Source organism: Eubalaena glacialis, chromosome 13, assembly GCF_028564815.1.
Source record: "Eubalaena glacialis isolate mEubGla1 chromosome 13, mEubGla1.1.hap2.+ XY, whole genome shotgun sequence".
In the NCBI taxonomy this organism is placed as follows: Eukaryota; Metazoa; Chordata; class Mammalia; order Artiodactyla; family Balaenidae; genus Eubalaena; species Eubalaena glacialis.
In genome coordinates, this window is record NC_083728.1 from 4435852 (window position 1) to 4461430 (window position 25579).

Here is a 25579-nt window from a genome sequence, read left to right on the forward strand (position 1 = left end):
GCAGAAGCAGCACGGCTTCCAATGTGCCCGGCAAAAGCCCGAATAATTAACCTCAACTACATCAGCGTTCTCCATTCAGTTCCACAAAATGCGTTTCTAAGGAAATATATGAGTGCTCTTTATATCACGGAATGTTTTAATGTATCCCAGCATCGGAGTAAATAGAACAGGTCTCAGTTAATGGAGCAGGTCCTTTTAACACAAAGGATTTCAATAATAAAAAAAATAAAAGTTGATATGTCATCGGCTGGAGAGAAAGAAATGTGCACATAAACACAGAAACAGGGCAAACCTAATTATGAGATTCTTTTTTTGCAGCCCAGGGTCAATAACTGTGATATTAGGAAAGGGGTAATAGGGCTGGCTGCTGATGGGTTTTAAGCTCCCAGAGATTAGAATGTCCCACTTGAAATGCAAACAGAGTTGAATGATGTTGCGCTATCCCCACCGTGCCCCACGTTCTGAAAAGAAAAGTATTCCATTTCAGAGCGGTGACCCCATCAGGAGAGATGCATCAGGAATTGTATAACCACAACAAAAGAGAATCAGTAGTGGCTTTCGCTCAGGTGGTGTCACCCACTTTGTATGGACGTGTGGGTTTTTCAATTGCTTTTCCTAATGGAAAAATAACACTCAAATGCGAGAACACCAATGCGCACGCGCGCACACAACACGCACTTGCAAAGCTGCCCTTCCTAAGTCCCTAAGACCCTAACTTGGTAAGTAAACAGCGGAGAGATCGTTTTCATAACAAGCTTAGTGGTGAACTTCCCCTTAAGCTACAAAAGATGGTCTTTCTCTGACCGTCAATTACACGACGTAATTGCCGAGTGGAGAACGGCCCCCCAATTCTTAAACTGGCACCAGGAAGACAGGTGCTCAGGTAAGATGAGAAACCGCCCCAGCAGGGTCCCATCACACATTTAACTTAAACCCTGACTTCTGAAACTCACTACCTCCTACACAGATCCAACATCTCAGTTAATCCCCCGGCAACAAGCCAGTCCAGTAAGACGTCATCACAGTTTCAGACACTTCATGCTGAAACCAAATGGCATACACCACACGGCCAAGCGGGGACCTCTGAGAATTCCTCACCAGAAATTGCTGTTTGTTGTCAAAGCAGCCCGGATGGACGGACTGCCTTTTTTCTTTCCTTCCTTTCCCTCAATGGTCCTCAAACATGTTACGCCTGAGAATTTCTGCTCAGAGTGGTAGACACCGTTCATACTCTAATGATGGATTTGTAGAATTTTCAAAGATAATTTTGACTACTGCTGGCTTTGGAAACACATCCCCCACACAAGATTTGGTCCCCCTGTGGTATAAGAGAGGACCCCAGGTTAAAAGACATCAGAGCGAACACCTGCCAGCTCAAAGCCCCCATCTTTGTCTCGCCAGAGCTCTCACCTGTAAAGCGGAGGTGGCATTAGATGATCCTTACGGGTGAAGATGGCAATTCCACAAATTTGAATCTAGCAAGGGGGTAGGGGGAGCTGGAACTTTTTTTAGATAAGGAAGTTTCTTTTATGAGGAAAAGAACGATGAAGTTTGCTTTTATGCTGCTTAGCCCACCGCCATCCAAACTCGACACCCACTGGATTCTTCCATTGTTGACACAGCCCCAAAACACCATCAGGAACAAAACCTCCAGACTGCATGCCCCTTCCTTCATTCTTAAAGATTTGGGGGCTGGTTTTGAATGTCCTTTCAACTGAAGGTGAGCTTAAAGGAAGCTTAAAATAAGGAGACTCACTTCTGCTGTTCAGTTGGTCATTCAACAAACACTACGGATCTGCTAGTCACCTTGCGCAAAGGAGAAGATGACTTATCAGCTGGGCAAACAGGGTCCTTATTAGCTGAGATCATTGCCACGGAGGAAAGACCACGAAAAATGAATTCATTCACAATGGGGACCAAAATTTTACAGTAAACAGTGGAAAATTAAGGACTTGGAGAATTTATCTTGAAAAACCATGAAACCTAATGTTGTGAAAATAAGCAGATGAACCCACAAAAATGAAAGTAAAACAAACTTCCAGTTTGTGGGTTATAATGACAAGCTATGAGCTAATTGTTAACATCAACAAAGGTTAATCGAATGTTGATGGGGGCAGAGTACATTTTTACACCAAACTATAGGGTAGAACAATGGGCTATTCTTCACTTTTACATTTACTTTCAGAGCAAGGTCATCCAGAAAGACTTTTTCCCATCCAAAAAATATTCTAGACTTTCCTCAATTTCTCTAAGGGCTTCTCTTAAGTCTTTGATGTTCCCGTCACTCTCTGGAATTAGCCTCACCAGTTTTCTCTTATTCATTTGTTACCTGATTCTGCCAATGGGAATGAATCAACCCAATGGTCACTCCCATCAATCTCATTAAATTCGATGTCTTGAGCATGATTTGGGGTTTCACTTGGCAATCAGTTTACATGACATTGTGAAAGTCAATCTGAAGGGCAGGGATGGAAAGTAATGGTAAGGAGAGATGGAGAGAGACAAAGAGAAGTGTTTGAATGGGGTCTAAATGTATCAGCAGTCAGTTTAGTAGGGACTGTTCTCATCCTGTGACAGTCACTGCCTCCCCAGCCGACCTCCGACTGGGAGGTGAATCCCGTGAAGAATGTCTGGATTATGAGGACTGTCCTCAAGGGGAGGTTTGCTCTCCTGGGGATATTCAACCACTCGATATCTAAGAACCATTTTTTACCAATCCCTTCAGTGAGGCAGCTCAAGTGTCTGAGATTAAATCCACCTAACTCCACACCTCAGCCCTGATCTGGAAGTGACCCTGGGTGAGGAAGGATGTTCTTTGAAATAGGAACAACCCTGCAGTTCTTAGTCACATTCAGCCTGGGACGTCTGGTAAGTCAACGATGCTTGATGTCTCCAAAGAAACTTCCAGATCCCTCTACACCTTTGCTGGGAACTTGGATGGGATGGACCACTGAATTTAGGTTTTAAAAAAGTTCACTCAACATCACTAATCATTAGAGAAATACAGATCAAAACTACAATGAGATATCACCTCACACTAGTCAGAATGGCCATCAGCAAAAAGTCTACAATTAATAAATGCTGGAGAGGGTGTGGAGAAAAGGGAACCCTCCTACACTGTTGGTGGGAATGTAAACTGGTACAGCCACTACGGAGAACAGTATGGAGGTTCCTTAAAAAACTAAAAATAGAGCTACCATTTGATCCTGCAATCCTACTCCTGGGCATACATCCGGAGAAAACCATGGTTCGAAAGGATACATACACCCCAGTGTTCACTGCTGCACTATTTACAATAGCCGAGACATGGAAGCAACCTAAATATCCATTGACAGATGAATGGATAAAGAAGATGTGGTGTATATATACAATGGAATACTATTTTTTTACTCAGCCATAAAAAAAATAATGAAATAATGTCATTTGCAGCAACATGAGACCTAGACATTATCATACTAAGTGAAGTAAGTCAAAAAGAGAAAGACAAATACCATATGATATCACTTATATGTGGAATCTAAAATATGACACAAATGAACTTATCTACAAAACAGAAACAGACTCACACACATAGAGAACAGACTTGTGGTTGCCAAGGGGGAGAGTGGGTAGAGGAGGGATGGATTAAGAGTTTGGGATTAGGGCTTCCCTGGTGGCGCAGTGGTTGAGAATCTGCCTGCCAAGGCAGGGGACACGGGTTCGAGCCCTGGTCTGGGAAGATCCCACATGCCGCGGAGCAACTAGGCCCGTGAGCCACAACTACTGAGCCTGCGCGTCTGGAGCCTGTGCTCCGCAACAAGAGAGGCCGCGATAGTGAGAGGCCCGCGCACCGCGATGAAGAGTGGCCCCCGCTCGCCGCAACTAGAGAAAGCCCTCGCACAGAAACGAAGACCCAACACAGCCAAAAATAAATAAATAAATAGAATTAAAAAAAAAAAAACCTGTGAGTGTTTGACATGCCGCTTAGGTTGCCCATGCGCTGTCCACCCTTAGTAAAGGGGGATCACATTGGGGTTTCCAGGGGACTTTAAAAAAAAAAAAGAGTTTGGGATTAGCAGATGCAAACTATTATATATAGGATGGATAAACAACAAGGTCCTACTGTATAGCACAGGGAACTATATTCAATATCCTGGGATAAGCCATAATGGAAAAGAATATGAAAAAGAATATATGTATATATATAAAGAATATATATATGTATAACTGAGTCACTTTGCTGTACAGCAGTAATTAACACAACATTGTAATTCAAGCACACTTCAATAAAAAATTTTTTTTAATAAAATAAATAAAAGGCATGGGACATTCATAACAAACAAACAAACAAAAGAATAAAATAATGCCATTTGCAGCAACATGGATGGACCTGGAGATTATCATACTAAGTGAAGTAGGTCAGACAAAGAAAGGCAAGTATCATATGATATCGCTTATATGCGGAACCTAAAAAAATACAATGAACTTATTTACAAAACAGAAACAGACTCACAGACATAGAAAACAAACTTATGGTTACCAAATGGGAAAGGTGGGTGGGGAGGGATAAATTGGGAGTTTGGTACTGACATACACACACTACTATATTTAAAACAGGTAATCAACAGGGACCTACTGTACAGCACAGGGAACTCTGCTCAATATTCTGTAATAACCTAAATGGGAAAAGAATTTGAAAAAGAATAGATATATATATATGTAAAACTGAATCACTTTGCTGTACACCTGATACTCACACAACATTGTAAATCAGCTATAGTCCAGTATAAAATAAAATTTTTAAAAAAGAAAAAAATTAAATTCGGTGGTGTTGGAAAGTCAAAAAAATAAAAATAAAAAAAATGAAAAAGTTCAGTTCTAAGGAGAGTCTCAAAGATCCCAATCACCATAAAATCTTATAAATTAGGTCTCCATCCTCCATAACTCCTCTGGCCTTCTGCGTGCAGATGACTTCACTACCAAGCCATCTGTTAATTCGAATGATTAGTACCAAGCTATTGGACTAGTTGAAAGGAGAGGGAAATTCAGCATCCTTTTAAAAGATATTTTTTTAAAAATCCTCTCTCTCATCTTCGTAAATTATTGACAGGAAGTTTCTCCAAAAATAAAGAGGAGAAAGAATCCGTTACAATATCTTATTTCAGTCCCTGGACACAAGTATTCCTGTCTACTTATTTGAAAATGTTTTGCTGATTCTAAATGGCCTTCAAGGATCAGGACCAAAGGTTTTCCCTACCTTCGAATTGGGAAATTGCCCTGCAAAGGTTATTCTCAATTTCTTTCTTGGGTTTCATCAAGTTCCCCCAAGTTACAACCCCTCGGGTCACCTGAAACAAATCACCCTATCATTGTCCTGCTGTGGAAACCAGGTCTTCCCCCCACAAAAATATACACGTTTGCATGCACTCACAAGTATACTCATGTGCACACACACACACACACACACACACACACACACACGGTGAGGTCAGCTCCCTCACTGAGCAGCCAGCTCTGATCTCTCCAACCAGGACCTGCCAGGTCAAAGGAGACAAGAAATTTGTTTGTAAATGGTGGGCGACCAAGGCCCATCTTTAGGTTCCTTTGAAGTTACAGCACTCTGTCTTCAAACACCCAACACTCTGAGTGCCTGTCACTCTGCTGTGAAACGTTGGCTTTGGGAGATGGTGGCAATAAACTTCCCAAGCTCCTTTGATTTCCAGGTGGTATTTATTTTCATGCAGTCTACCACCTACCCCCAACCCGGTGGTGTCCATAACAGCCCGTCCACCCCGGGCTTGCTGGTTTACCCAACCCGCCATCCCTGTTCCCTCTCTGACACTTCAATAAGGAATGGGGGTGAGGCGGTGATTAATATTCCCCGGGCCAATGCTTAGACCACACCCCACAGGCTCACACCTGCCCTGAGAGGACATTGTGGCGGGAGGGAGCCCTTTGAAAATGGGCACCAGTGACCCAGACCTCTGACTCAACTGGCTGTTCCAATAACAAACATGAAAGTGCAGACATTTGTCACCACCCTGGGCTGTTGCTGCAACATTATTACCTACATGGGGGGAGGGGCGCTAGGTTCCCAGGGGGATTTGCAGTACATTTGGCCTCTCAATCTTAGCTCCACATTTAGATTTCGTTTCTGATTTTTTTTCTGTTTGGGGCTGGTTTTATCCCCCATTCACTGGAGCCCGCAGTTTGCTCTTAGGATTTTGGTAGGAAAGGCTGATGTTGAGATCAGAAGTGTACAGGAGTGGGATTCTCCCAACGCGGAGGGAGCAGGGCCATTCCCTAAGGCCGAGAGAAGCTTGTAAAGGAAAGACGGTGTGGAGAGGACCATGAAAGATCAGAGGCTTTCCAGCTGGCCTCTCTGCTGGCACTGGGGCCCCCAGGGGCACCATGAGCACACGGGCACACATGTAAATTAGGAAGAGGCAACCACTTCCACTGGAGGATGTGTGGAAAGCTGTCCCCCACCCCCTTGGGAGAAGGAGGAAGGAGCTCCTTGCTTTGGGCTGACAGTCCCCCAGTCAGAGCAACTGGCTGGACCAACCAGTGGTGGCTGGATTTCAGCCCCTATGGGCACCATCCACACAGCCACACTCAGAGGCCCTACCCGCTCCCTATCCAGCCGGCCACAGGCCTTCTTCCCAAAGAGAAGCGAATAGGGCCCCTGACCCAACACACCCGTCTCACGATCGAAGCTGTCTGTGGTCACTTGGACAAGACTCCCCACAAGTGTGAACACATCCTGCTGGGTGGTGGGCTGGGTGATCCCGTTTTAATGAATACATACTGATTTAGGCTTATAATAGAACTTTCCTGCCCAAACTGTTTGCACACCCTAAGAGCACAGATGATGGGCATTATTGTAAATTGAGTGTTCATGGGTGCTGCTGCCTTTTTCACTTAGAAACACATTTTAAGGTCCCTTCTGTCGGTTCCCAGATAGGGAGAAAGTTGTTGAAGTGGTTAGTGGTTGAATCATGCCTCCCCCTCCAAGTCCTAAGCCACAGAACCTGTGAGTGTGACCTTACTTGGAAAAAGGTATTTGCACATGAAATGAAGAATCTCAAAATAAGATCATCCTGGATTTAGGGCGAGCCCTAAATTCAACGGCAAGTGTCCTTATAAGAGAAAGACAGAGGGAGATTTGACCCACAGAAACACAGGGGAGAAGCCCTGTGAAGATGAAGGCAGAGATTGGAGTGATGCGGCCACAAGCCAAGGATGCCTGGAGTTCCCAGGGAAGCTGAGAGGCAGGGAAGGATCCTCCCCTAGAGGCTTTGGAGAGACAGCGAGACTCCTGGCCTCCAGAACTGGGAGAGAATACACCTTGAACCAAGGTGTTTTACACCTTGGACCAAGTTTGTGGCAATTTCTTCGGCTGCCATAGGCAATTTTCTCCCCCAGTCCAGAAAGCCTCTGTTCTATTCTCCCTACACCTGAATTTCCAGAAGAAGCCGTCTCTCTCCCGAGAAAACTCCCTCTTTGGGCTCTTCCTCCAGCCCTGATCTTGTCCTCCGCTAAACAACAGGCACACTGGTTACCACGCGCTCCACACTCGCTCGGCACTCAGCATACGCCAGATCATAACGCACGTGTGCTTATGCTCAGGAGATAATTACGATCAACATTTATCACCTGCTTTGGAGTCTGCAAATTCCCTGCCGCACATGAGCTCGCTCCGTCCTCACACTGAGCCATTGGGTGGGCAAGACCTCCATCAACGGCCTCGCTGTACAGACAGAAGATTCCCAGGAGGGAGCTCACTGACCCGCCAGTGTCATTCCCCACGTGATTTGAGCAAAGGATGGACAGCAAGCCTGTCTGTCTGTCTTCACCCTGAACCACGTTTATCCAGAGCAGGGATTGTCATCTTTTCCCTTTCAGTTTCTAGCATGGAGCTTAGCAATGGAAACATGGAAGCTGATGTGAGTTTCCAGGAGCAGCTTGATTCAGCTCTATTTATGGTGCTGGGAAGAGAGCTGGTGGGAAAGTACTGCCTTTAGGGAGAACTGACAGAGTTCTGGTGGGTTCTGGTGGGTTCTGCTGTGGAGGCGGTATCGCCCATGAACACCCCAATGGGCAGTTTCATTGGCTGTATCTATTTGACCGGGAGGAAAGCAGTGGAGTTCAAGGTGAGGAGCCACAGAAAATGAAGAAAGGGCAAAGCCGGGTGCCCCGATTGCATTTTTGTCTGCACCCACTCAGCCTCTCCCCACGAGGTCTTAACCCTTGACGTTCCATAAAAAGACAGTGCTTTTCCTTCCACAACTGGCCATCCAGTTGAGCAAATACCTACCTTGATTTAAACTCTCACTGAGAAAAAGACTAATCCTCGTCCTTGCCTGCCTACCAGAGAGGACGTTGGGGTTGGAGATGGGGGGTCGAGGGGCAGCATGGAAGCGCCATCTGCCCGCAGGGGGCGCTGGAGCCACACAGAGTTGGACGAGGAGCCGCCCCAGCCAGCTGTCTCCAGGGACCAAAACCGCAGCCAACAAGCAGAGCCCAGGGTCAGCCCTTGAGCCAAACAGACAGCAATCAGCCACAAAAGGATGGTAATTCAGTCACCACTGGCCAGATGGTACCGGCCACCTTCTCAAATATGGTCTCCATCTTCCCCAGTCAACACATTGCCAGCAAGGCTAAGGCTGGGCTCATGACTGCCAGGCGGAGGGGAGGAAGGGAGGGAAATTGTGGTCCAGAGAAGTTACGCGATTTGCCCTCGTTGCCCAGTGATTGCACCTTAAAATAGCTCTTTTCCAGGAAGCAGCCTCCATTAGTTCATCCTTTGTTTGTTTCCGAGAATGATGAAGAGGGCCCCTCTTACTACCTCCCGTGGAAGCGTGTTCCCTGCAGCTCTCACATCATAACTCCTCCTTATTCTTCTATCTCACATTCATTCGAAAGCCCATCCACTGACCCATTTTAGCCTCACAATGGCCCTGTGGAAAGAATCCAGTGAACTTCCTCTTTAATGATGGGGAAAAGTAGAGGCACCCAGAGTTCCGATTCAGGTTTTCCAGGTCCTGGAGGGAATCTGTACTTGGACAGGGCTGGACACCCGTGGCCAGTACTTGAGGATGTTTGTTGTCTTCTCAATATTGGATTCTCAATATCCTCACCCAGGACCCTCTCCCCTCGTTTAGGGTCTCGACTGTCCCACAGAGGTGACACTTTTGTCATCACCCCACATGCATCCGTCTCCCTGCTGGACTTCAGGCTCCGGACAGCAAGGATGGCTGCTCTGCTCGTTTCACATCCCAGCAGCCTGGTGCCCGGTTTGGATCCACCCCCAAGGAGAGCCTTACCTGCCGTTTCTGAAGAAGCCTGCCCGCAGGTCCTGCGTGGGGCCGGCCCCTCGGATGGGGGTGAGCGGCCGTCTTTTCTCAGCACCCAGTGTGGCTTCCTCAGTCTACTGGCTCTCAGCTGGAAACGGTTTTGCAAGAAATTCCCTTTGTACCTGGGGGACGAGAAGCACACGTGCAGTGATCAGCCTTGAGAGTGTGTCCGGGAGCTCATAGGCACGAAAATCCAAGACAGGATGCTCAGAGGATAAAATCCAGGTCCGTGTGGGAAGCCTGGGAGAACACAGGGACGTGAGGTCCAGGCAGCTCATCAGCTGTCAGCAACCCCTTTTCCCTCCAATCCTTATTCCCCCGCCAGGACGTGGGGATGACAACAGGACGCAACTCAGGCGGCCGTTGTAGGGATGAAATGAGATAGCGCCTAGAAAATGCTTCCCACACCACTTAGCACACAACAAGCACTTAATAAAGGTCAGTTGCTGTAATTAAATACTGAATTATATGGTCTTGACTACTTACTAAACAGGCTGTCCAGTAGAACTTTCCACAGTGATGGGCGTCTTCTATAACCTGCATGGACCAATACGGTAGCCACTAACCACAGGCAGCTCTAGAGTGAGTGAAATGTAGTTCATGTGTCCGAGAAACTGAGCTTTACATTCAACTTCATTTTAATGAGTTTAAAGAGCCACTGGTGGCTAGTGGCTACCGTTATTGGACAGGTCAGGCCCAAAGCATCTCCTCTGAAAAAACGGGCATCACACATGCTCCCCCTAGAGAAGCTCTTCCAGATCATCTGGTCTATGTAAAATAGATAGCTAGTGGGAAGCAGCCGCATAGCACAGGGAGACCAGCTTGGTACTTTGTGACCACCTAGAGAGGTGGGATAGGGAGGGTGGGAGGGAGACGCAAGAGGGAGGGGATATAGGGATATATGTATATGTATAGCTGATTCACTTTGTTATACAGCAGAAACTAACACATCATTGTAAAGCAATTATACTCCAATAAAGATGTTAATAAATAAATAAAAGGAGAAATAAACATTCAAAAATAATAATAATAATAATCTCTAAAACAGAGCCTTCACATCCCAGGGGGAGGGCACGACAAGGGCGGAGAAAGAAAATAGTGAGCTTCTCAACATCACTAACTATTAGAGAAATGCTAATCAAAGCTACAGTGAGGTACCACCTCACACCATCAGAATGCCATCATTAAAAAGTCTACAGGGGCTTCCCTGGTGGCGCAGTGGTTGAGAATCTGCCTGCCAATGCAGGGGACACAGGTTCAAGCCCTGGTCTGGGAAGATCCCACATGCCGTGGAGCAACTAGGCCCGTGAGCCACAATTACTGAGCCTGCGCGTCTGGAGCCTGTGCTCCGCAACAAGAGAGGCCGCGATAGTGAGAGGCCCGCGCACCGTGATGAAGAGTGGCCCCCACTTGCCACAACTAGAGAAAGCCCTTGCAAAAAAAAAAAAAAAAAAAAAGTCTACAAATAACAAATGCTGGAGAGGGCGTGGAGAAATGGGAACCCTCCTACACTGTTGATGGAAATGTATATTGGTACAGCCACTGTGGAAAACAGTATGGAGGTTCCTCTAAAAACTAAGAATAGAGTTATCATATGATCCAGCAAGCCCACTCCTGGGCATATATCCAGACAAAACTATAATTCAAAAAGATACATGCGGAGAGGGGCAAGATGGCGGAAGAGTAAGACGCGGAGATCACCCTCCTTCCCACAGATACAGTAGAAATACATCTACACGTGGAACTGCTCCTACAGAACACCCACTGAACGCTGGCAGAAGACGTCAGACCTCCCAAAAGGCAAGAAAATCCCCACGTACTTGGGTAGGGCAAAAGAAAAAAGAAATAACAGAGACAAAAGAATAGGGACGGGACCTGCACCAGTGGGAGGGAGCCGTGAAGGAGGAAAGGTTTCCACACACTAGGAAGCCCCTTCGTGGGCAGAGACTGCGGGTAGCAGAGGGGGAAGCTTCGGAGCCACGGAGGAGAGCGCAGCCACAGGGGTGCGGAGGGCAGAGCGGAGAGATTCCCGCACAGAGGCTCGGCGCCGAGCAGCACTCACCAGCCCGAGAGGCTTGTCTGCTCAGCTGCCGGGGCGGGCGGGGGCTGGGAGCTGAGGCGCGGGCTTCGGTGCTAGCCGGGAGGGAGTCCGGGAAAAAGACTGCAGCTGCCGAAGAGGCAAGAGACTTTTTCTTGCCTCTTTGTTTCGCAGCGCTCGAGGAGAGGGGATTCAGAGCGCCGCCTAGACGGGCGCGAGCCGCGGCGATCAGCGCGGACCCCAAAGACGGGCATGAGACGCTAAGGCTGCTGCTGCCGCCACCAAGAAGCCTGTGGGCGAGCACAGGTCACTCTCCACACCGCCCCTCCCGGGAGCCAGCGCAGCCCGCCACGGCCAGGCTCCCGTGATCCGGGGACAACTTCCCCGGGAGAGCGCACGGCGCGCCTCGGGCTGCTGCCACGTCACGACGCCTCTGCCGCCGCAGGCTCGCCCCGCCTCCTCCGTACCGCTCCCTCCCCCCGGCCTGAGTGAGCCAGAGCCCCCGAATCAGCGGCTCCTTTAACCCCGTCCTGTCTGGGCGGGGAACAGACGCCCTCAGGCGACCTACACGCAGAGGCGGGACGGAATCCAAAGCTGAACCCCGGGAGCTGTGCGAACAAAGAAGAGAAAGGGAAATCTCTCCCAGCGGCCTCAGAAGCAGCGGATTAAAACTCCACAAACAACTTGATGTGCCTGCATCTGCTGAATACCTGAATAGACAACGAATCATCCCAAATTTAGGAGGTGGACTTTGGGAGCAGGATATATTAACTTTTCCCCTTTTTCTTTTTTTGTGAGTGTATATGTGTATGCATCTGGGTGAGATTTTGTCTGTATAGCTTTGCTCTCACCGTTAGTCCTAGGGTTAGGTCCGTCCGTTTTGTTTTGTTTTGTTTACTTAAAAAAATTTTTTTCCCTAATACATGTTTTCTTAATAATTTTTTCCTGATTTTCTATTTTTAAAAAATTTTTAAAAAATTTTTAATAAGTTTTTTCATATTTTTATTTTTAAAAATTAAAAATTTTTTTTCTTAATAAATTTTTTTCTTAATAATTTTTTTCTTATTTTTTATTATAAAAATTAATAAATCTATTTTTAAAAATTAAAAAAATTTTTTCTTAATAAATTTATTCTTAATAATTTTTTTCTTATTTTTTATTATAATAGCTTTATTTTATTTTATTTTATCCTCTTTCTTTCTTTCTATTTTTTTCTCCCTTTTATTCTGAGCCGTGTGGATGAAAAGCTCTTGGTGCTCCAGCCAGGCATCAGGGCTGTGCCTCTGAGGTGGGAGAGCCAACCCCAGGACACTGGTCCACAAGAGACCTCCCAGCTCCACATAATACCAAACGGCAAAAATCTCTCAGAGATCTCCATCTCAACATCAAGACCCAGCTTCACTCAACGACCAGCAAGCTACATTGCTGGACACCCTATGCCAAACAACTAGCAAGACAGGAACACAGCCCCATCCATTAACAGAGAGGCTGCCTAAAATCATAATAAGGCCACAGACACCCCAAAACACACCACCAGACGTGGACGTGCCCACCAGAAAGACAAGATCCAGCCTCATCCACCAGAACACAGGCACTAGTTCCCTCCACCAGGAAACCTACACAACCCACTGAACCAACCTTAGCCACTGGGGACAGATACCAAAAACAACGGGAACTACGAACCTGCAGCCTGTGAAAAGGAGACCCCAAACACAGTAAGATAAGCAAAATGAGAAAACAGAAAAACACACAGCAGATGAAGGAGCAGGGTCAAAACACACCAGACCTAACAAATGAAGAGGAAATAGGTAGTCTACCTGAAAAAGAATTCAGAATAATGATAGTAAGGATGATCCAAAATCTTGGAAATAGAATAGACAAAATGCAAGAAACATTTAACAAGGACGTAGAAGAACTAAAGAGGAACCAAGCAACGATGAAAAACACAATAAATGAAATTAAAAATACTCTAGATGGGATCAATAGCAGAATAACTGAGGCAGAAGAACGGATAAGTGACCTGGAAGATAAAATGGTGGAAATAACTACTGCAGAGCAGAATAAAGAAAAAAGAATGAAAAGAACTGAGGACAGTCTCAGAGACCTCTGGGACAACATTAAACGCACCAACATTCGAATTATAGGGGTCCCAGAAGAAGAAGAGAAAAAGAAAGGGACTGAGAAAATATTTGAAGAGATTATAGTTGAAAACTTCCCTAATATGGGAAAGGAAATAGTTAATCAAGTCCTGGAAGCACAGAGAGTCCCATACAGGATAAATCCAAGGAGAAACACGCCAAGACACATATTAATCAAACTATCAAAAATTAAATATAAAGAAAACATATTAAAAGCAGCAAGGGAAAAACAACAAATAACACACAAGGGCATCCCCATAAGGTTAACAGCTGATCTTTCAGCAGAAACTCTGCAAGCCAGAAGGGAGTGGCAGGATATACTTAAAGTGATGAAGGAGAAAAACCTACAACCAAGATTACTCTACCCAGCAAGGATCTCATTCAGATTTGATGGAGAAAGTAAAACCTTTACAGACAAGCGAAAGCTGAGAGAGCTCAGCACCACCAAACCAGCTTTACAACAAATGCTAAAGGAACTTCTCTAGGCAAGAAACACAAGAGAAGGAAAACACCTACAATAACAAACCCAAAACATTTAAGAAAATGGGAATAGGAACATACATATTGATAATTACCTTAAATGTAAATGGATTAAATGCTCCCACCAAAAGACACAGACTGGCTGAATGGATACAAAAACAAGACCCATATATATGCTGTCTACAAGAGACCCACTTCAGACCTAGAGACACATACAGACTGAAAGTGAGGGGATGGAAAAAGATATTCCATGCAAATGGAAATCAAAAGAAAGCTGGAGTAGCAATTCTCATATCAGACAAAATAGACTTTAAAATAAAGACTGTTACAAGAGACAAAGAAGGACACTATATAATGATCAAGGGATCGATCCAAGAGGTATAACAATTGTAAATATTTATGCACCCAACATAGGAGCACCTCAATACATAAGGCAAATACTAACAGCCATAAAAGGGGAAATCGACAGTAACACAATCATAGTAGGGGACTTTAACACCCCACTTTCACCAATGGACAGATCATCCAAAATGAAAATAAATAAGGAAACACAAGCTTTAAATGATACATTAAACAAGATGGACTTAATTGATATTTATAGGACATTCCATCCAAAAACAACAGAATACACATTTTTCTCAAGTGCTCATGGAACATTCTCCAGGATAGATCATATCCTGGGTCACAAATCAAGCCTTGGTAAATTTTAAAAAATTGAAATCGTATCAAGTATCTTTTCTGACCACAACACTATGAGACTAGATATCAATTACAGGAAAAGATCTGTAAAAAATACAAACACATGGAGGCTACACAATACACTACTTAATAACGAAGTGATCACTGAAGAAATCAAAGGGGAAATCAAAAAATACCTAGAAACAAATGACAATGGAGACACGACGACCCAAAACCTATGGGATGCAGCAAAAGCAGTTCTAAGAGGGAAGTTTATAGCAATACAAGCCTACATCAAGAAACAGGAAACATCTCGAATAAACAACCTAACCTTGCACCTAAAGCAATTAGAGAAAGAAGAACAAAAAAACCCCAAAGCTAGCAGAAGGAAAGAAATCATAAAGATCAGATCAGAAATAAATGAAAAAGAAATGAAGGAAACAATAGCAAAAATCAATGAAACTAAAAGCTGGTTCTTTGAGAAGATAAACAAAATTGATAAACCATTAGCCAGACTCATCAAGAGAAAAAGGGAGAAGACTCAAATCAATAGAATTAGAAATGAAAAAGGAGAAGTAACCACTGACACTGCAGAAATACAAACGATCATGAGAGATTACTACAAGCAACTCTATGCCAATAAAATGGACAACCTGGAAGAAACGGACAGATTCTTAGAAATGCACAACCTGCCGAGACTGAACCAGGAAGAAATAGAAAATATGAACAGACCAATCACAAGCACTGAAATTGAAACTGTGATTAAAAATCTTCCAACACACAAAAGCCCAGGACCAGATGGCTTCACAGGCGAATTCTATCAAACATTTAGAGAAGAGCTAACACCTATCCTTCTCAAACTCTTCCAAAATATTGCAGAGGGAGGAACACTCCCCAACTCATTCTACGAGGCCACCATCACCCTGATACCAAAACCAGACAAAGATGTCACAAAGAAAGAAAACTACAGGCCAATATCACTGATGAACATAGATGCAAAAATCCTCAACAAAATACTAGCAAACAGAATCCAACAGCACATTAAAAAGATTATACACCGTGATCAAGTGGGGTTTATCCCAGGAATGCAAGGATTCTTCAATATACGCAAATCAATCAACGTGATACATCATATTAACAAATTGAAGGAGAAAAACCATATGATCATCTCAATAGATGCAGAGAAAGCTTTCGACAAAATTCAACACCCATTTATGATAAAAGCCCTGCAGAAAGTAGGCATAGAGGGAACTTTCCTCAACATTATAAAGGCCATATATGACAAACCCACAGCCAACATTATCCTCAATGGTGAAAAAATGAAACCATTTCCACTAAGATCAGGAACAAGACAAGGTTGCCCACTCTCACCACTATATTATTCAACTCACTATATTATTCAACATAGTTTTGGAAGTGTTAGCCACAGCAATCATAGAAGAAAAAGAAATAAAAGGAATCCAAATCGGAAAAGAAGAAGTAAAGCTGTCACTGTTTGCAGATGACATGATACCATACATAGAGAATCCTAAAGATGCTACCAGAAAACTACTAGAGCTAATCAATGAATTTGGTAAAGTAGCAGGATACAAAATTAATGCACAGAAATCTCTTGCATTCCTATATACTAATGATGAAAAATCTGAAAGTGAAATTAAGAAAACACTCCCGTTTACCATTGCAACAAAAAGAATAAAATATCTAGGAATAAACCTACCTAAGGAGAAAAAAGACCTGTATGCAGAAAATTATAGAACACTGATGAAAGAAATTAAAGATGATACAAATAGATGGAGAGATATACCATGTTCTTGGATTGGAAGAATCAACATTGTGAAAATGACTCTGCTACCCAAAGCAATCTACAAATTCAGTGCAATCCCTATCAAACTACCACTGGCATTTTTCACAGAACTAGAACAAAAAATTTCACAATTTGTATGGAAACACAAAAGACCCCAAATAGCCAAAGCAATCTTGAGAACGAAAAATGGAGCTGGAGGAATCAGGCTCCCTGACTTCAGACTATATTACAAAGCTACAGTAATCAAGACAGTTTGGTACTGGCACGAAAACAGAAATATAGATCAATGGAACAGGATAGAAAGCCCAGAGATAAGCCCACGCACATATGGTCACCTTATCTTTGATAAAAGAGGCAAGCATATACAGTGGAGAAAAGACAGCCTCTTCAATAAGTGGTGCTGGGAAAATTGGACAGGTACATGTAAAAGTATGAAATTAGAACACTCCCTGACACCATACACAAAAATAAACTCAAAATGGATTAAAGACCTAAGTGTAAGGCCAGACACTATCAAACTCTTAGAGGAAAACATAGGCAGAACACTCTATGACATACATCACAGCAAGATCCTTTTTGACCCAGCTCCTAGAGAAAGGGAAATAAAAACACAAATAAACAAATGGGACCTAATGAAACTTAAAAGCTTTTGCACAGCAAAGGAAACCATAAACAAGACCAAAAGACAACCCTCAGAATGGGAGAAAATATTTGCAAATGAAGCAACTGACAAAGGATTAATCTCCAAGATTTACAAGCAGCTCATGCAGCTCAATAACAAAAAAACAAACAACCCAATCCAAAAATGGGCAGAAGACCTAAATAGACATTTCTCCAAAGAAGATATACAGATTGCCAACAGACACATGAAAGAATGCTCAACATCATTAATCATTAGAGAAATGCAAATCAAAACTACAATGAGGTATCATCTCACACCGGTCAGAATGGCCATCATCAAAAAATCTAGAAACAATAAATGCTGGAGAGGGTGTGGAGAAAAGGGAACACTCTTGCACTGTTGGTGGGAATGTAAATTGATACAGCCACTATGGAGAACAGTATGGAGGTTCCTTAAAAAACTAAAAATAGAACTACCATACGACCCAGCAATCCCACTACTGGGCATATACCCTGAGAAAACCATAATTCAGAAAGAGTCATGTACCAAAATATTCATTGCAGCTCTGTTTACAATAGCCAGGACCTGGAAGCAACCTAGGTGTCCATCATCGGATGAATGGATAAAGAAGATGTGGCACATATATACAATGGAATATTACTCAGCCATAAAAAGAAATGAAATGGAGGTATTTGTAATGAGGTGGATGGAGTTAGAGTCTGTCATACAGAGTGAAGTAAGTCAGAAAGAGAAAAAGAAATACAGTATGCTAACACATATATATGGAATCTAAGGGGAAAAAAAGGTCATGAAGAACCTAGTGGCAAGATGGGAATAAAGACACAGACCTACTAGAGAATGGACTTGAGGATATGGGGAGGGGGAGGGGTGAGATGTGACAGGGTGAGAGAGTGTCATGGACATATATACACTACCAAATGTAAAATAGATAGCTAGTGGGAAGCAGCCGCATAGCACAGGGAGATCAGCTCGGTGCTTTGTGACCACCTAGAGGGGTGGGATGGGGAGGGTGGGAGGGAGGGAGATGCAAGAGGGAAGAGATATGGGAACATATGTATATGTATAACTGATTCACTTTGTTATAAAGCAGAAAGTAACACACCATTGTAAAGCAATTATACTTCAATAAAGATGTTAAAAAAAAAAAAAAGATACATGCACCCCTATGTTCATAGCAGCATTATTCACAATAGCCAAGACATGGAAACAACCTAAATGTCCATTGATAGATGAATGGATAAAGAAGAAGTGGTACATATATACAATGGACTACTACTCAGCCATAAAAAAATAATGAAATAATGTCATTTGCAGCAACATGAGACCTAGACATTATCATACTAAATGAAGTAAGTCAGAAAGAGAAAGACAAATACCGTACGATACCACTTACATGTGGAATCTAAAATATGACACAAATGAACTTATGTACAAAACAGAAACGGGCTCACATACATAGAGAACAGATGTGTGGTTGCCAAGCGGGGGGGGGGGGGGGGCGTGGCGGAGAGAAATGGATTGGGAGTTTGGGATTAGCCTATGCAAACTATTATATATAGAATAGATAAATAGCAAGGTCCTACTGTATAGCACAGGGAACTATATTCAATATCCTGGGATAAACCATAATGGAAAAGAATGTATATATATATACATATATACATGTATAACTGAATCACTCTGCCATACAGCAGAAATTAACACAACACTGTAAATCAACTATACTTCAATAAAATAAATTTTAAAAAAATACTGAGCTTCTATCTACAGTTATTTTTATCTAGACTTTCTTATATCTCTTGTTGCAGGCCCTTTATAATGTACACAATACATTAGGGGAGTAGAACAGATGTATAACTGGTAAATGAACAGTTGTGCATTTCTTAGGGTGCAGGCTAAAAATTTTTTACCAATAAGAATGTGCAGCCAAAAGCAGACCAGCAAGCTGGTCTAGCCCCCCACTTGGCAGGTGAAAGAGCTGAGAGGCAGAACGCCTGCAATATGCCCTAAGACCGGAAGCCCTGTAGCCAGGTGGGAGCTAAACTCTTGACTCGAGTCCCTGTACCGTTTTGACCATTATCGGTGGTCAGCTCTTTGAAAAGATCGTTGCACCGCTTCTAGCTGCCTGGTTGAGCCACAGGGACTCCCTTCCCTTTGCCAGCCTCAGTTTACAAGAATTCTGTTCCCTCGATGAGGTTCTTTAGAGCCACCTGGCTGGGGAGGAAGGTGAGGCAACCTGCTTGGCCATTTTCCTTTCTCATTTGTCTGAGTTGCCGCCAACATCCAGCCGCAGTCCCCTAATAATCAGGGCTGCTTGCAGAATTTAAGTAAGATCTGCAGAACTCCGTATCCTCTTGGGCGCTCATTTTCATAGCAGCAACAAGGAAAAAGTGACTTTTTCTTCATCTTTTTCATGTTTGGGAGAGGCTCCACTTACAGGCACTGTGGCCTCCCGGGCCTTGGGCAGGAGCTGTCACTCCCCAGTGGTGCCTTCCTGGTTCTTTGAAGCAGCCCACCCCTGCTTGTCAAGACCCCAGGGTCCTGAAAGAGCTATCTGAGCCCAGGTGGAGAGCAACAGCGCTGCCGGTCTGCTAATCACAACCCCCTGAACCAGCCGGGGCTCCTGCTGGGCCGGGGGAGAGTGATTTCCAAGTACAGAGACAAAGGCAGGAAGGAAGGTGGGAGGTGTGGGAGCATTCTTCCCTGTGTGCCGTGGGTCACCTTTGCCCCCAGTCAGTGGGTGACTGCCACAAGCTAGCAGGTGTTAAGAATGGCACAGTTTGAACTGCAGGGAGGTTTGCTTTTGGAAAACGGACAAAAGCGAGGAACTGCGCTCAATGAAAAGAACTAGGAGACTGCTGAGAGAGCTCCAGCCTCTGGATTCAGATCTCATTAAGGCGGAATTTGGACCCTTTTGGCCTTGGGGGGAGCCCAAGTGGATCTTGGCATTGTCTTCAAAGCAATTTTTGTTTAGTCATGGGCAGGGTCTACTTTTTTCCCTCGTGTGTTCTCCAGAACATTCTGTGTGCAGCCCCTCCTAGAGCAGCATCACCCTGGGAATGGACAGCCAGGGTGGGGCAGGTCCTGCAAGCTCGCCATCACCCATCCTGCAAGGCCCCTCGCAGTTCAGCAGATGCCATTCGTGCCTGTCTCCACCGCCTTCACCGGGCTGCTTGTCTGTGGCCGGCTGCTGGGACGCACACTCACCACCTTCTCAAAAGGGCTGCCCTAGGCCAGCGGGAGCCAGCTTGCCTGGAAGGCCTGGGAGAGTGTGCACACCCCCCATGAAGGGCCCTTAGCCGTTGACTGACTGTCACAGGGTGTGAGAGCCCGGTCCCTTTGCCTCTGAGCAGGACCATCTCTGGGACGCACTTCACACTCCAGAGCTCCCTGTGGGGTCAGGCACGACTGGACACCCAAGCCTACATCTTTGCTGAGTTCTTCCCTCACCCTTGTCTGCTTCCGTCATCCCTTACAAGTCTCCTGAGAGCCCTCCCTGCGTAAATCTCTTGTACAAGAATCCCCGTCTCAGGCTCTGCTTCTAGGGAGCCCAACCTCAGATGCAAGATCAGAGTGTCGCCCCTGCTTCTCTTCTTCTCACTCCCATCCGCCTATTTCCCCCAGAGGCACTCGGGCAGGTTTGCCAAACCTCCTTAAATATGCATGTATGCTTATAAATATGTAGTGTCGTTTTTGTGCGTGACATTGTACCACAGAGCCATTCTTATTCTCACTTTATTTTTACTCAAGGCTATGTTTTGAAGATCAGTCTAGATTTTTGTATTCATGTCTAATTTTCTGCTTTTAGCTGTCTTGTATGGTGCTTTACATTTTGTTTTAATAAGCTGCTATTTAAGGGCCAGACTTTAAATCCAACTCATACTTGACACACCCTCTGCTCTCTTGGTCTCTCTCTGTAGATCTTCCTGTAAGAGCAGACATTATCAGCACTTACATAAGAACAGCACAATATCTTTGTTTATAGACCTCATGGAAGACCGATCAGAAAAAAGCTTTCTTACCCCAGGTCAGCTCCAGCCGGGGCACTGATGACTGGTGGACCAAGGTCAAGAGCGCAGGGGACACCAGCTTTGACTGGAGTCCAGTGGGAAGCTCACAAAAGGAGGCAGGGTGAGGTTTGTCATGTATCTTGATGCCGGTTGACAGCCATTGACTGCCCTGCCTACTCCAATCCCGCCCTGACCCCCATGCCCACTGTCCCTTTTATCAGCCAAGTCTTGGAAGGTAGATCCAAGGAGGCAGACTTGCAGGTTTGCGTGGCCTGCCTGACACATGCTCATCCTGGGGAAGGAATATGTGGTCTGTCATATTATCCCACTCACTTTCCTCTCTTGATCCCACAGGGAGTAACAAAGCAAAGAGAAGTGGAGTGGAGGCATGGCAGACCCTCAGCATGCCACCAAACCAGACTTGGGACTGGGGTCAAAGCTCTGGTGCCGTGGAGCACGTCACAGAGGGTCTCAGCCATGAGGAGTGGCAGCCACCTCGTCCCTAGGTCTACGTCTCCATCTCACTTCAGGGTTACCTCATTGAATAAGTAAAAAGTGAGCAGACACACGCTTCAGACATATGAACATCTGCTTTATAAGGAAAAACACCATCAATTAAGAGATTTCCATCCTCTGTGTGTTCTCCTCTGCTCTCCCCTTCTGTGATGAATCCACATTTTAGGGTTTACAAAGCACCCTTCACCCATATAACCTCCAATCTCCTCCTCACTCATCCCAATTCACTTGGGGCTTCACAATTCATTGTTCATTTGTCAGGAGCTCCCTAGAACAAGTCTCTGAGCGTTTCATGCTTCGTACAGCACTGTACACAGTTACAAATTAATCAATAAAATCCAATTCCATGGTCCAGTGCCTGCTCTGGGCACGGCCGAGACATTTTTTCTGAATGCTCTGAATCTCTACGCCTCTAGTTAATGTCAGAGCAATTAGGTGTCCAAGTATGAATTTTCTACATTTTCCCATTTCCACTCTGAAAATGGACCCTGCCTTTTCTAATCCCTCTCCTTTAACTCATGTGCTTTCATTAATGACAACACCCATTTTCATTACAGTGTGGTGTTTGGAGTTGGCAACAAAGAGTCGAATGATACAGAATGGAGGGCCCTGAAATAAACTTCAGATACAAACGGGAAGTTAAAATACAGCAAATAAGTGAAAAAAGGGGATTGGGCCAGGGGTCTATAAGCTTTTTATACAAAGGTCCAGATAATAAATATTTTAGACTTTACAAGCCACATACAATCTCTGCCACACATTTTTCATATACATATATATACACATATGTGTGTATATATATGTATTGGGTTGGCCAAAAAGTTCGTTCGGGTTTTTGGTACCATCTTACAGACAAACCTGAACGAACTTTTTGGCCAACCCAGTATACATATACACATTCTTTTTAAAATGTAAAAATCATGCCTACCTCACATACAGGTATACAGGACGTACACAGGGCATACAGAAACAAGCCAAGAGCCAAACTTGACCCAAGGTCCACTGTTTTCTATATAAACAAAAATAAAAATAAATCCTTCTTTACATTAATATATAGAGAGAAAGAACATAAGAGACTATCTTTTTGTATTTGTGACATTGGGAGCTTGAGATAAGGAAAAATTTCTTAGACAAGAACAAAAAATAATAATCGTAAAGGAAAAGGTAACTCCATCTGACTACATCAAAATATGCAATTTCTTGATGATCAAAGAAGCATAAGCAAGGTTAAAAAATAAGAAGTCCATTTCTAACAGTACAGTGAACTAGTTACTTTGATTGACTACCCCCATATTTACCCTTATACTGAAACCAACGAAAAATGTAGATTAAATATAAAAATGTTTACAATTTATATTTAAACACACTGGTGTTCTGATTAAAAGGTAAGATATAGTTAAAAGTTAAAAACCAAGTGGAAAAAAGTGAGAGCGATTTCATTTTGAGGGCATTTGCCAAACCAGGTGAGCTTGCCCTTTTGTTTTCATGATCCTGCTCTTCCATTTCCATTGTCTGGTGGGGTTCAGGGTGCATGATTCAAACCCAGAATCAACCCTATGTGAGTCAGGTGGAAGACCCAACCTCTACTCCTGCAGAAAACTGAGACCTCAGAGGCTATATCCTCAATATATGGGTTAATTAGGGATAATACATCCTACCCCCACCACCTGCCCAGAGAATATATATATTTTTTAATTCCAATCTTATCACTGAGTGGAGGGGGCAAAAGTCTCTCCTGTTAATTTCATAACAATAAGACAGTCTTCTCATGGGTTTGCAATCTGAATTCACACTACCCTGTGACATGGAGAAACCTACAACCAAGAATCTTATTTAAATTAGTGCTCATTGGGTGTCCCCAGGCACCTAGCAGAAGCAAAACAAATCATTACTGGAGAAACCCACCACAAAGTTCCAAAAATCTCAGCTCACCATCAAAAATCCAAAAACAAACAAGGAAACAAGTTACCATAAGTGAGAGCTCATATATAAAACAGAGTCAGACATGCCAAGACTTCCTGTGTTGGCATTATCAGATGCAAAATATTTACTGTGTCCTTTTAAGAGATTGAAAATAAGAGTACAGTTTACATAAATAGAAAAAACAATCCTAAAATACATATGGAACCACAGGAGACTCCAAATAACTGAAGCAATCTTGAGCAAGAAGAACAAAGCAGGAGGCATCACACTTCCTGGGTTTTTTAAATATATCACAAAGCTACAGTAATAGAAATGGTATGGTACTGGCATAAAAACAGATGTATTAACAAATGGAACAGAATAAAGAGACCAGAAATAAACCTGCACATTTAATGTAAACTGATCTTCTATGGGGGTGGGAGGGAGAGGACAAGAATATACAATGGGGAAAAGATAGTTTCTTCAATAAATGGTGTTGGGAAAACTGGATATCCACATGCAAAACAGTGAAATTAGACCCTTGTCTTACACCATACACAAAAAATCAACTCCAAATGGATTAAAGACCTAAACATAAGACCTGAAACTAAAACTCTTGGAAGGAAACATAGAGAAAACCTGCTTGTACTGGCGTTGATAATGATTTCTTGGATATGATGCCAAAAGCACAGGCCACAAAAGCAACAATAAACATGTGGGACAACATCAAACCAAAAAGCCTCTGCACAGCAAAGGAAACAATCAACAGAATGAAATGGTAACCTAGGGAATGGTAGAAAATATTTGCAAACCATATATCTGATAGGGAACCAATATCCAAAATACATAAGGAACTCACACAACTGAATAGCAAAACAAATAGGAAAAAAACCCAAGAACTCAATTATTAAATGGGCAAAGGACATGAATAGATATTTCTCAAAAGAACACATACGAATGGCCAACAGGTATATGAAAAGGTGCTCAACATCAGGGAAATACAAATCAGACCTATAGTGAGATATCACCTCACACCTCTTAGAATGGCTATCATCAAAGAGGCAAAAGGTAAGTGTTGGTGAGGATGTGGAGAATAGGGAACCCTTGTACATTGTTGGTAGGAATGTAAATTTATGCAGCCATTATGGAAAGCAGTATGAAAGTGCCTCAAAACCTTAAAAATAGAAGTCTTCTATGACCCAGCAATCCCACTTCTGGGTAAATACCCAAACAAATTGAAATCAGGATCTTGAAGAGATAACTGCACACCTATGTTCATTGCAGCATTATTTACAATAGCCAAGATATGGAAACAACCCAAACGTCCATCGATGACTAGATAAAGAAAATGTGGTGTATACATAAAATGGGATATTACTCATCTTAAAAAGGAAAGAAATATTGCCATTTGCTACAACAGGGATGAACTGGAAAATATTATGCTAAATGAAATAAGCCAGATACAGAACAAATACTACATGATCCCACTTAAATCAGGAACCTAACATAGTCAATGTCATCAAAACAGAGAGTAGAATAGTGGTTACCAGGGATGGAGGGAGGGAGAATCAAGAAGGTGTTGATCTAAGGGTACAAAGTTTCACTTCCACAAAATGAATAAATACTAGATATCTACTGCACGCCACAGTGCATATAGTTAATGATACTGTATTATATACTTAAAAATTTAAGAAGGTAAATTTTATGTCAAATATTCTTATCAAAAAACAAAAGAGGGGCTTCCCTGGTGGCGCAGTGGTTGAGAATCTGCCTGCCAATGCAGGGGACACGGGTTCGAGCCCTGGTCTGGGAAGATCCCACATGCCGTGGAGCGACTAGGCCCGTGAGCCACAACTACTGAGCCTGCGCGTCTGGAGCCTGTGCTCCGCAACAAGAGAGGCCGCGATAGTGAGAGGCCCGCGCACCGCGATGAAGAGTGGCCCCCACTTGCCGCAACTAGAGAAAGCCCTCGCACAGAAACGAAGACCCAACACAGCCATAAATAAATAAATAAATAAATAAAATTAAAAAAAAA

At 43.7% G+C, this 25579-nt stretch overlaps 1 protein-coding gene across 1 annotated transcript in view; it reads right to left on the minus strand.

Annotated features, from left to right (window-relative positions):
- Positions 1–25579, minus strand: part of ZNF831 (zinc finger protein 831) — an 81103-nt gene that overhangs the window by 41052 nt on the left and 14472 nt on the right. Inside the window, exon 3 of the mRNA XM_061209661.1 lies at positions 9306–9457. Coding sequence (XP_061065644.1) covers positions 9306–9457 — 152 coding nt within the window. The remainder of the gene's footprint in view (positions 1–9305; positions 9458–25579) is intronic.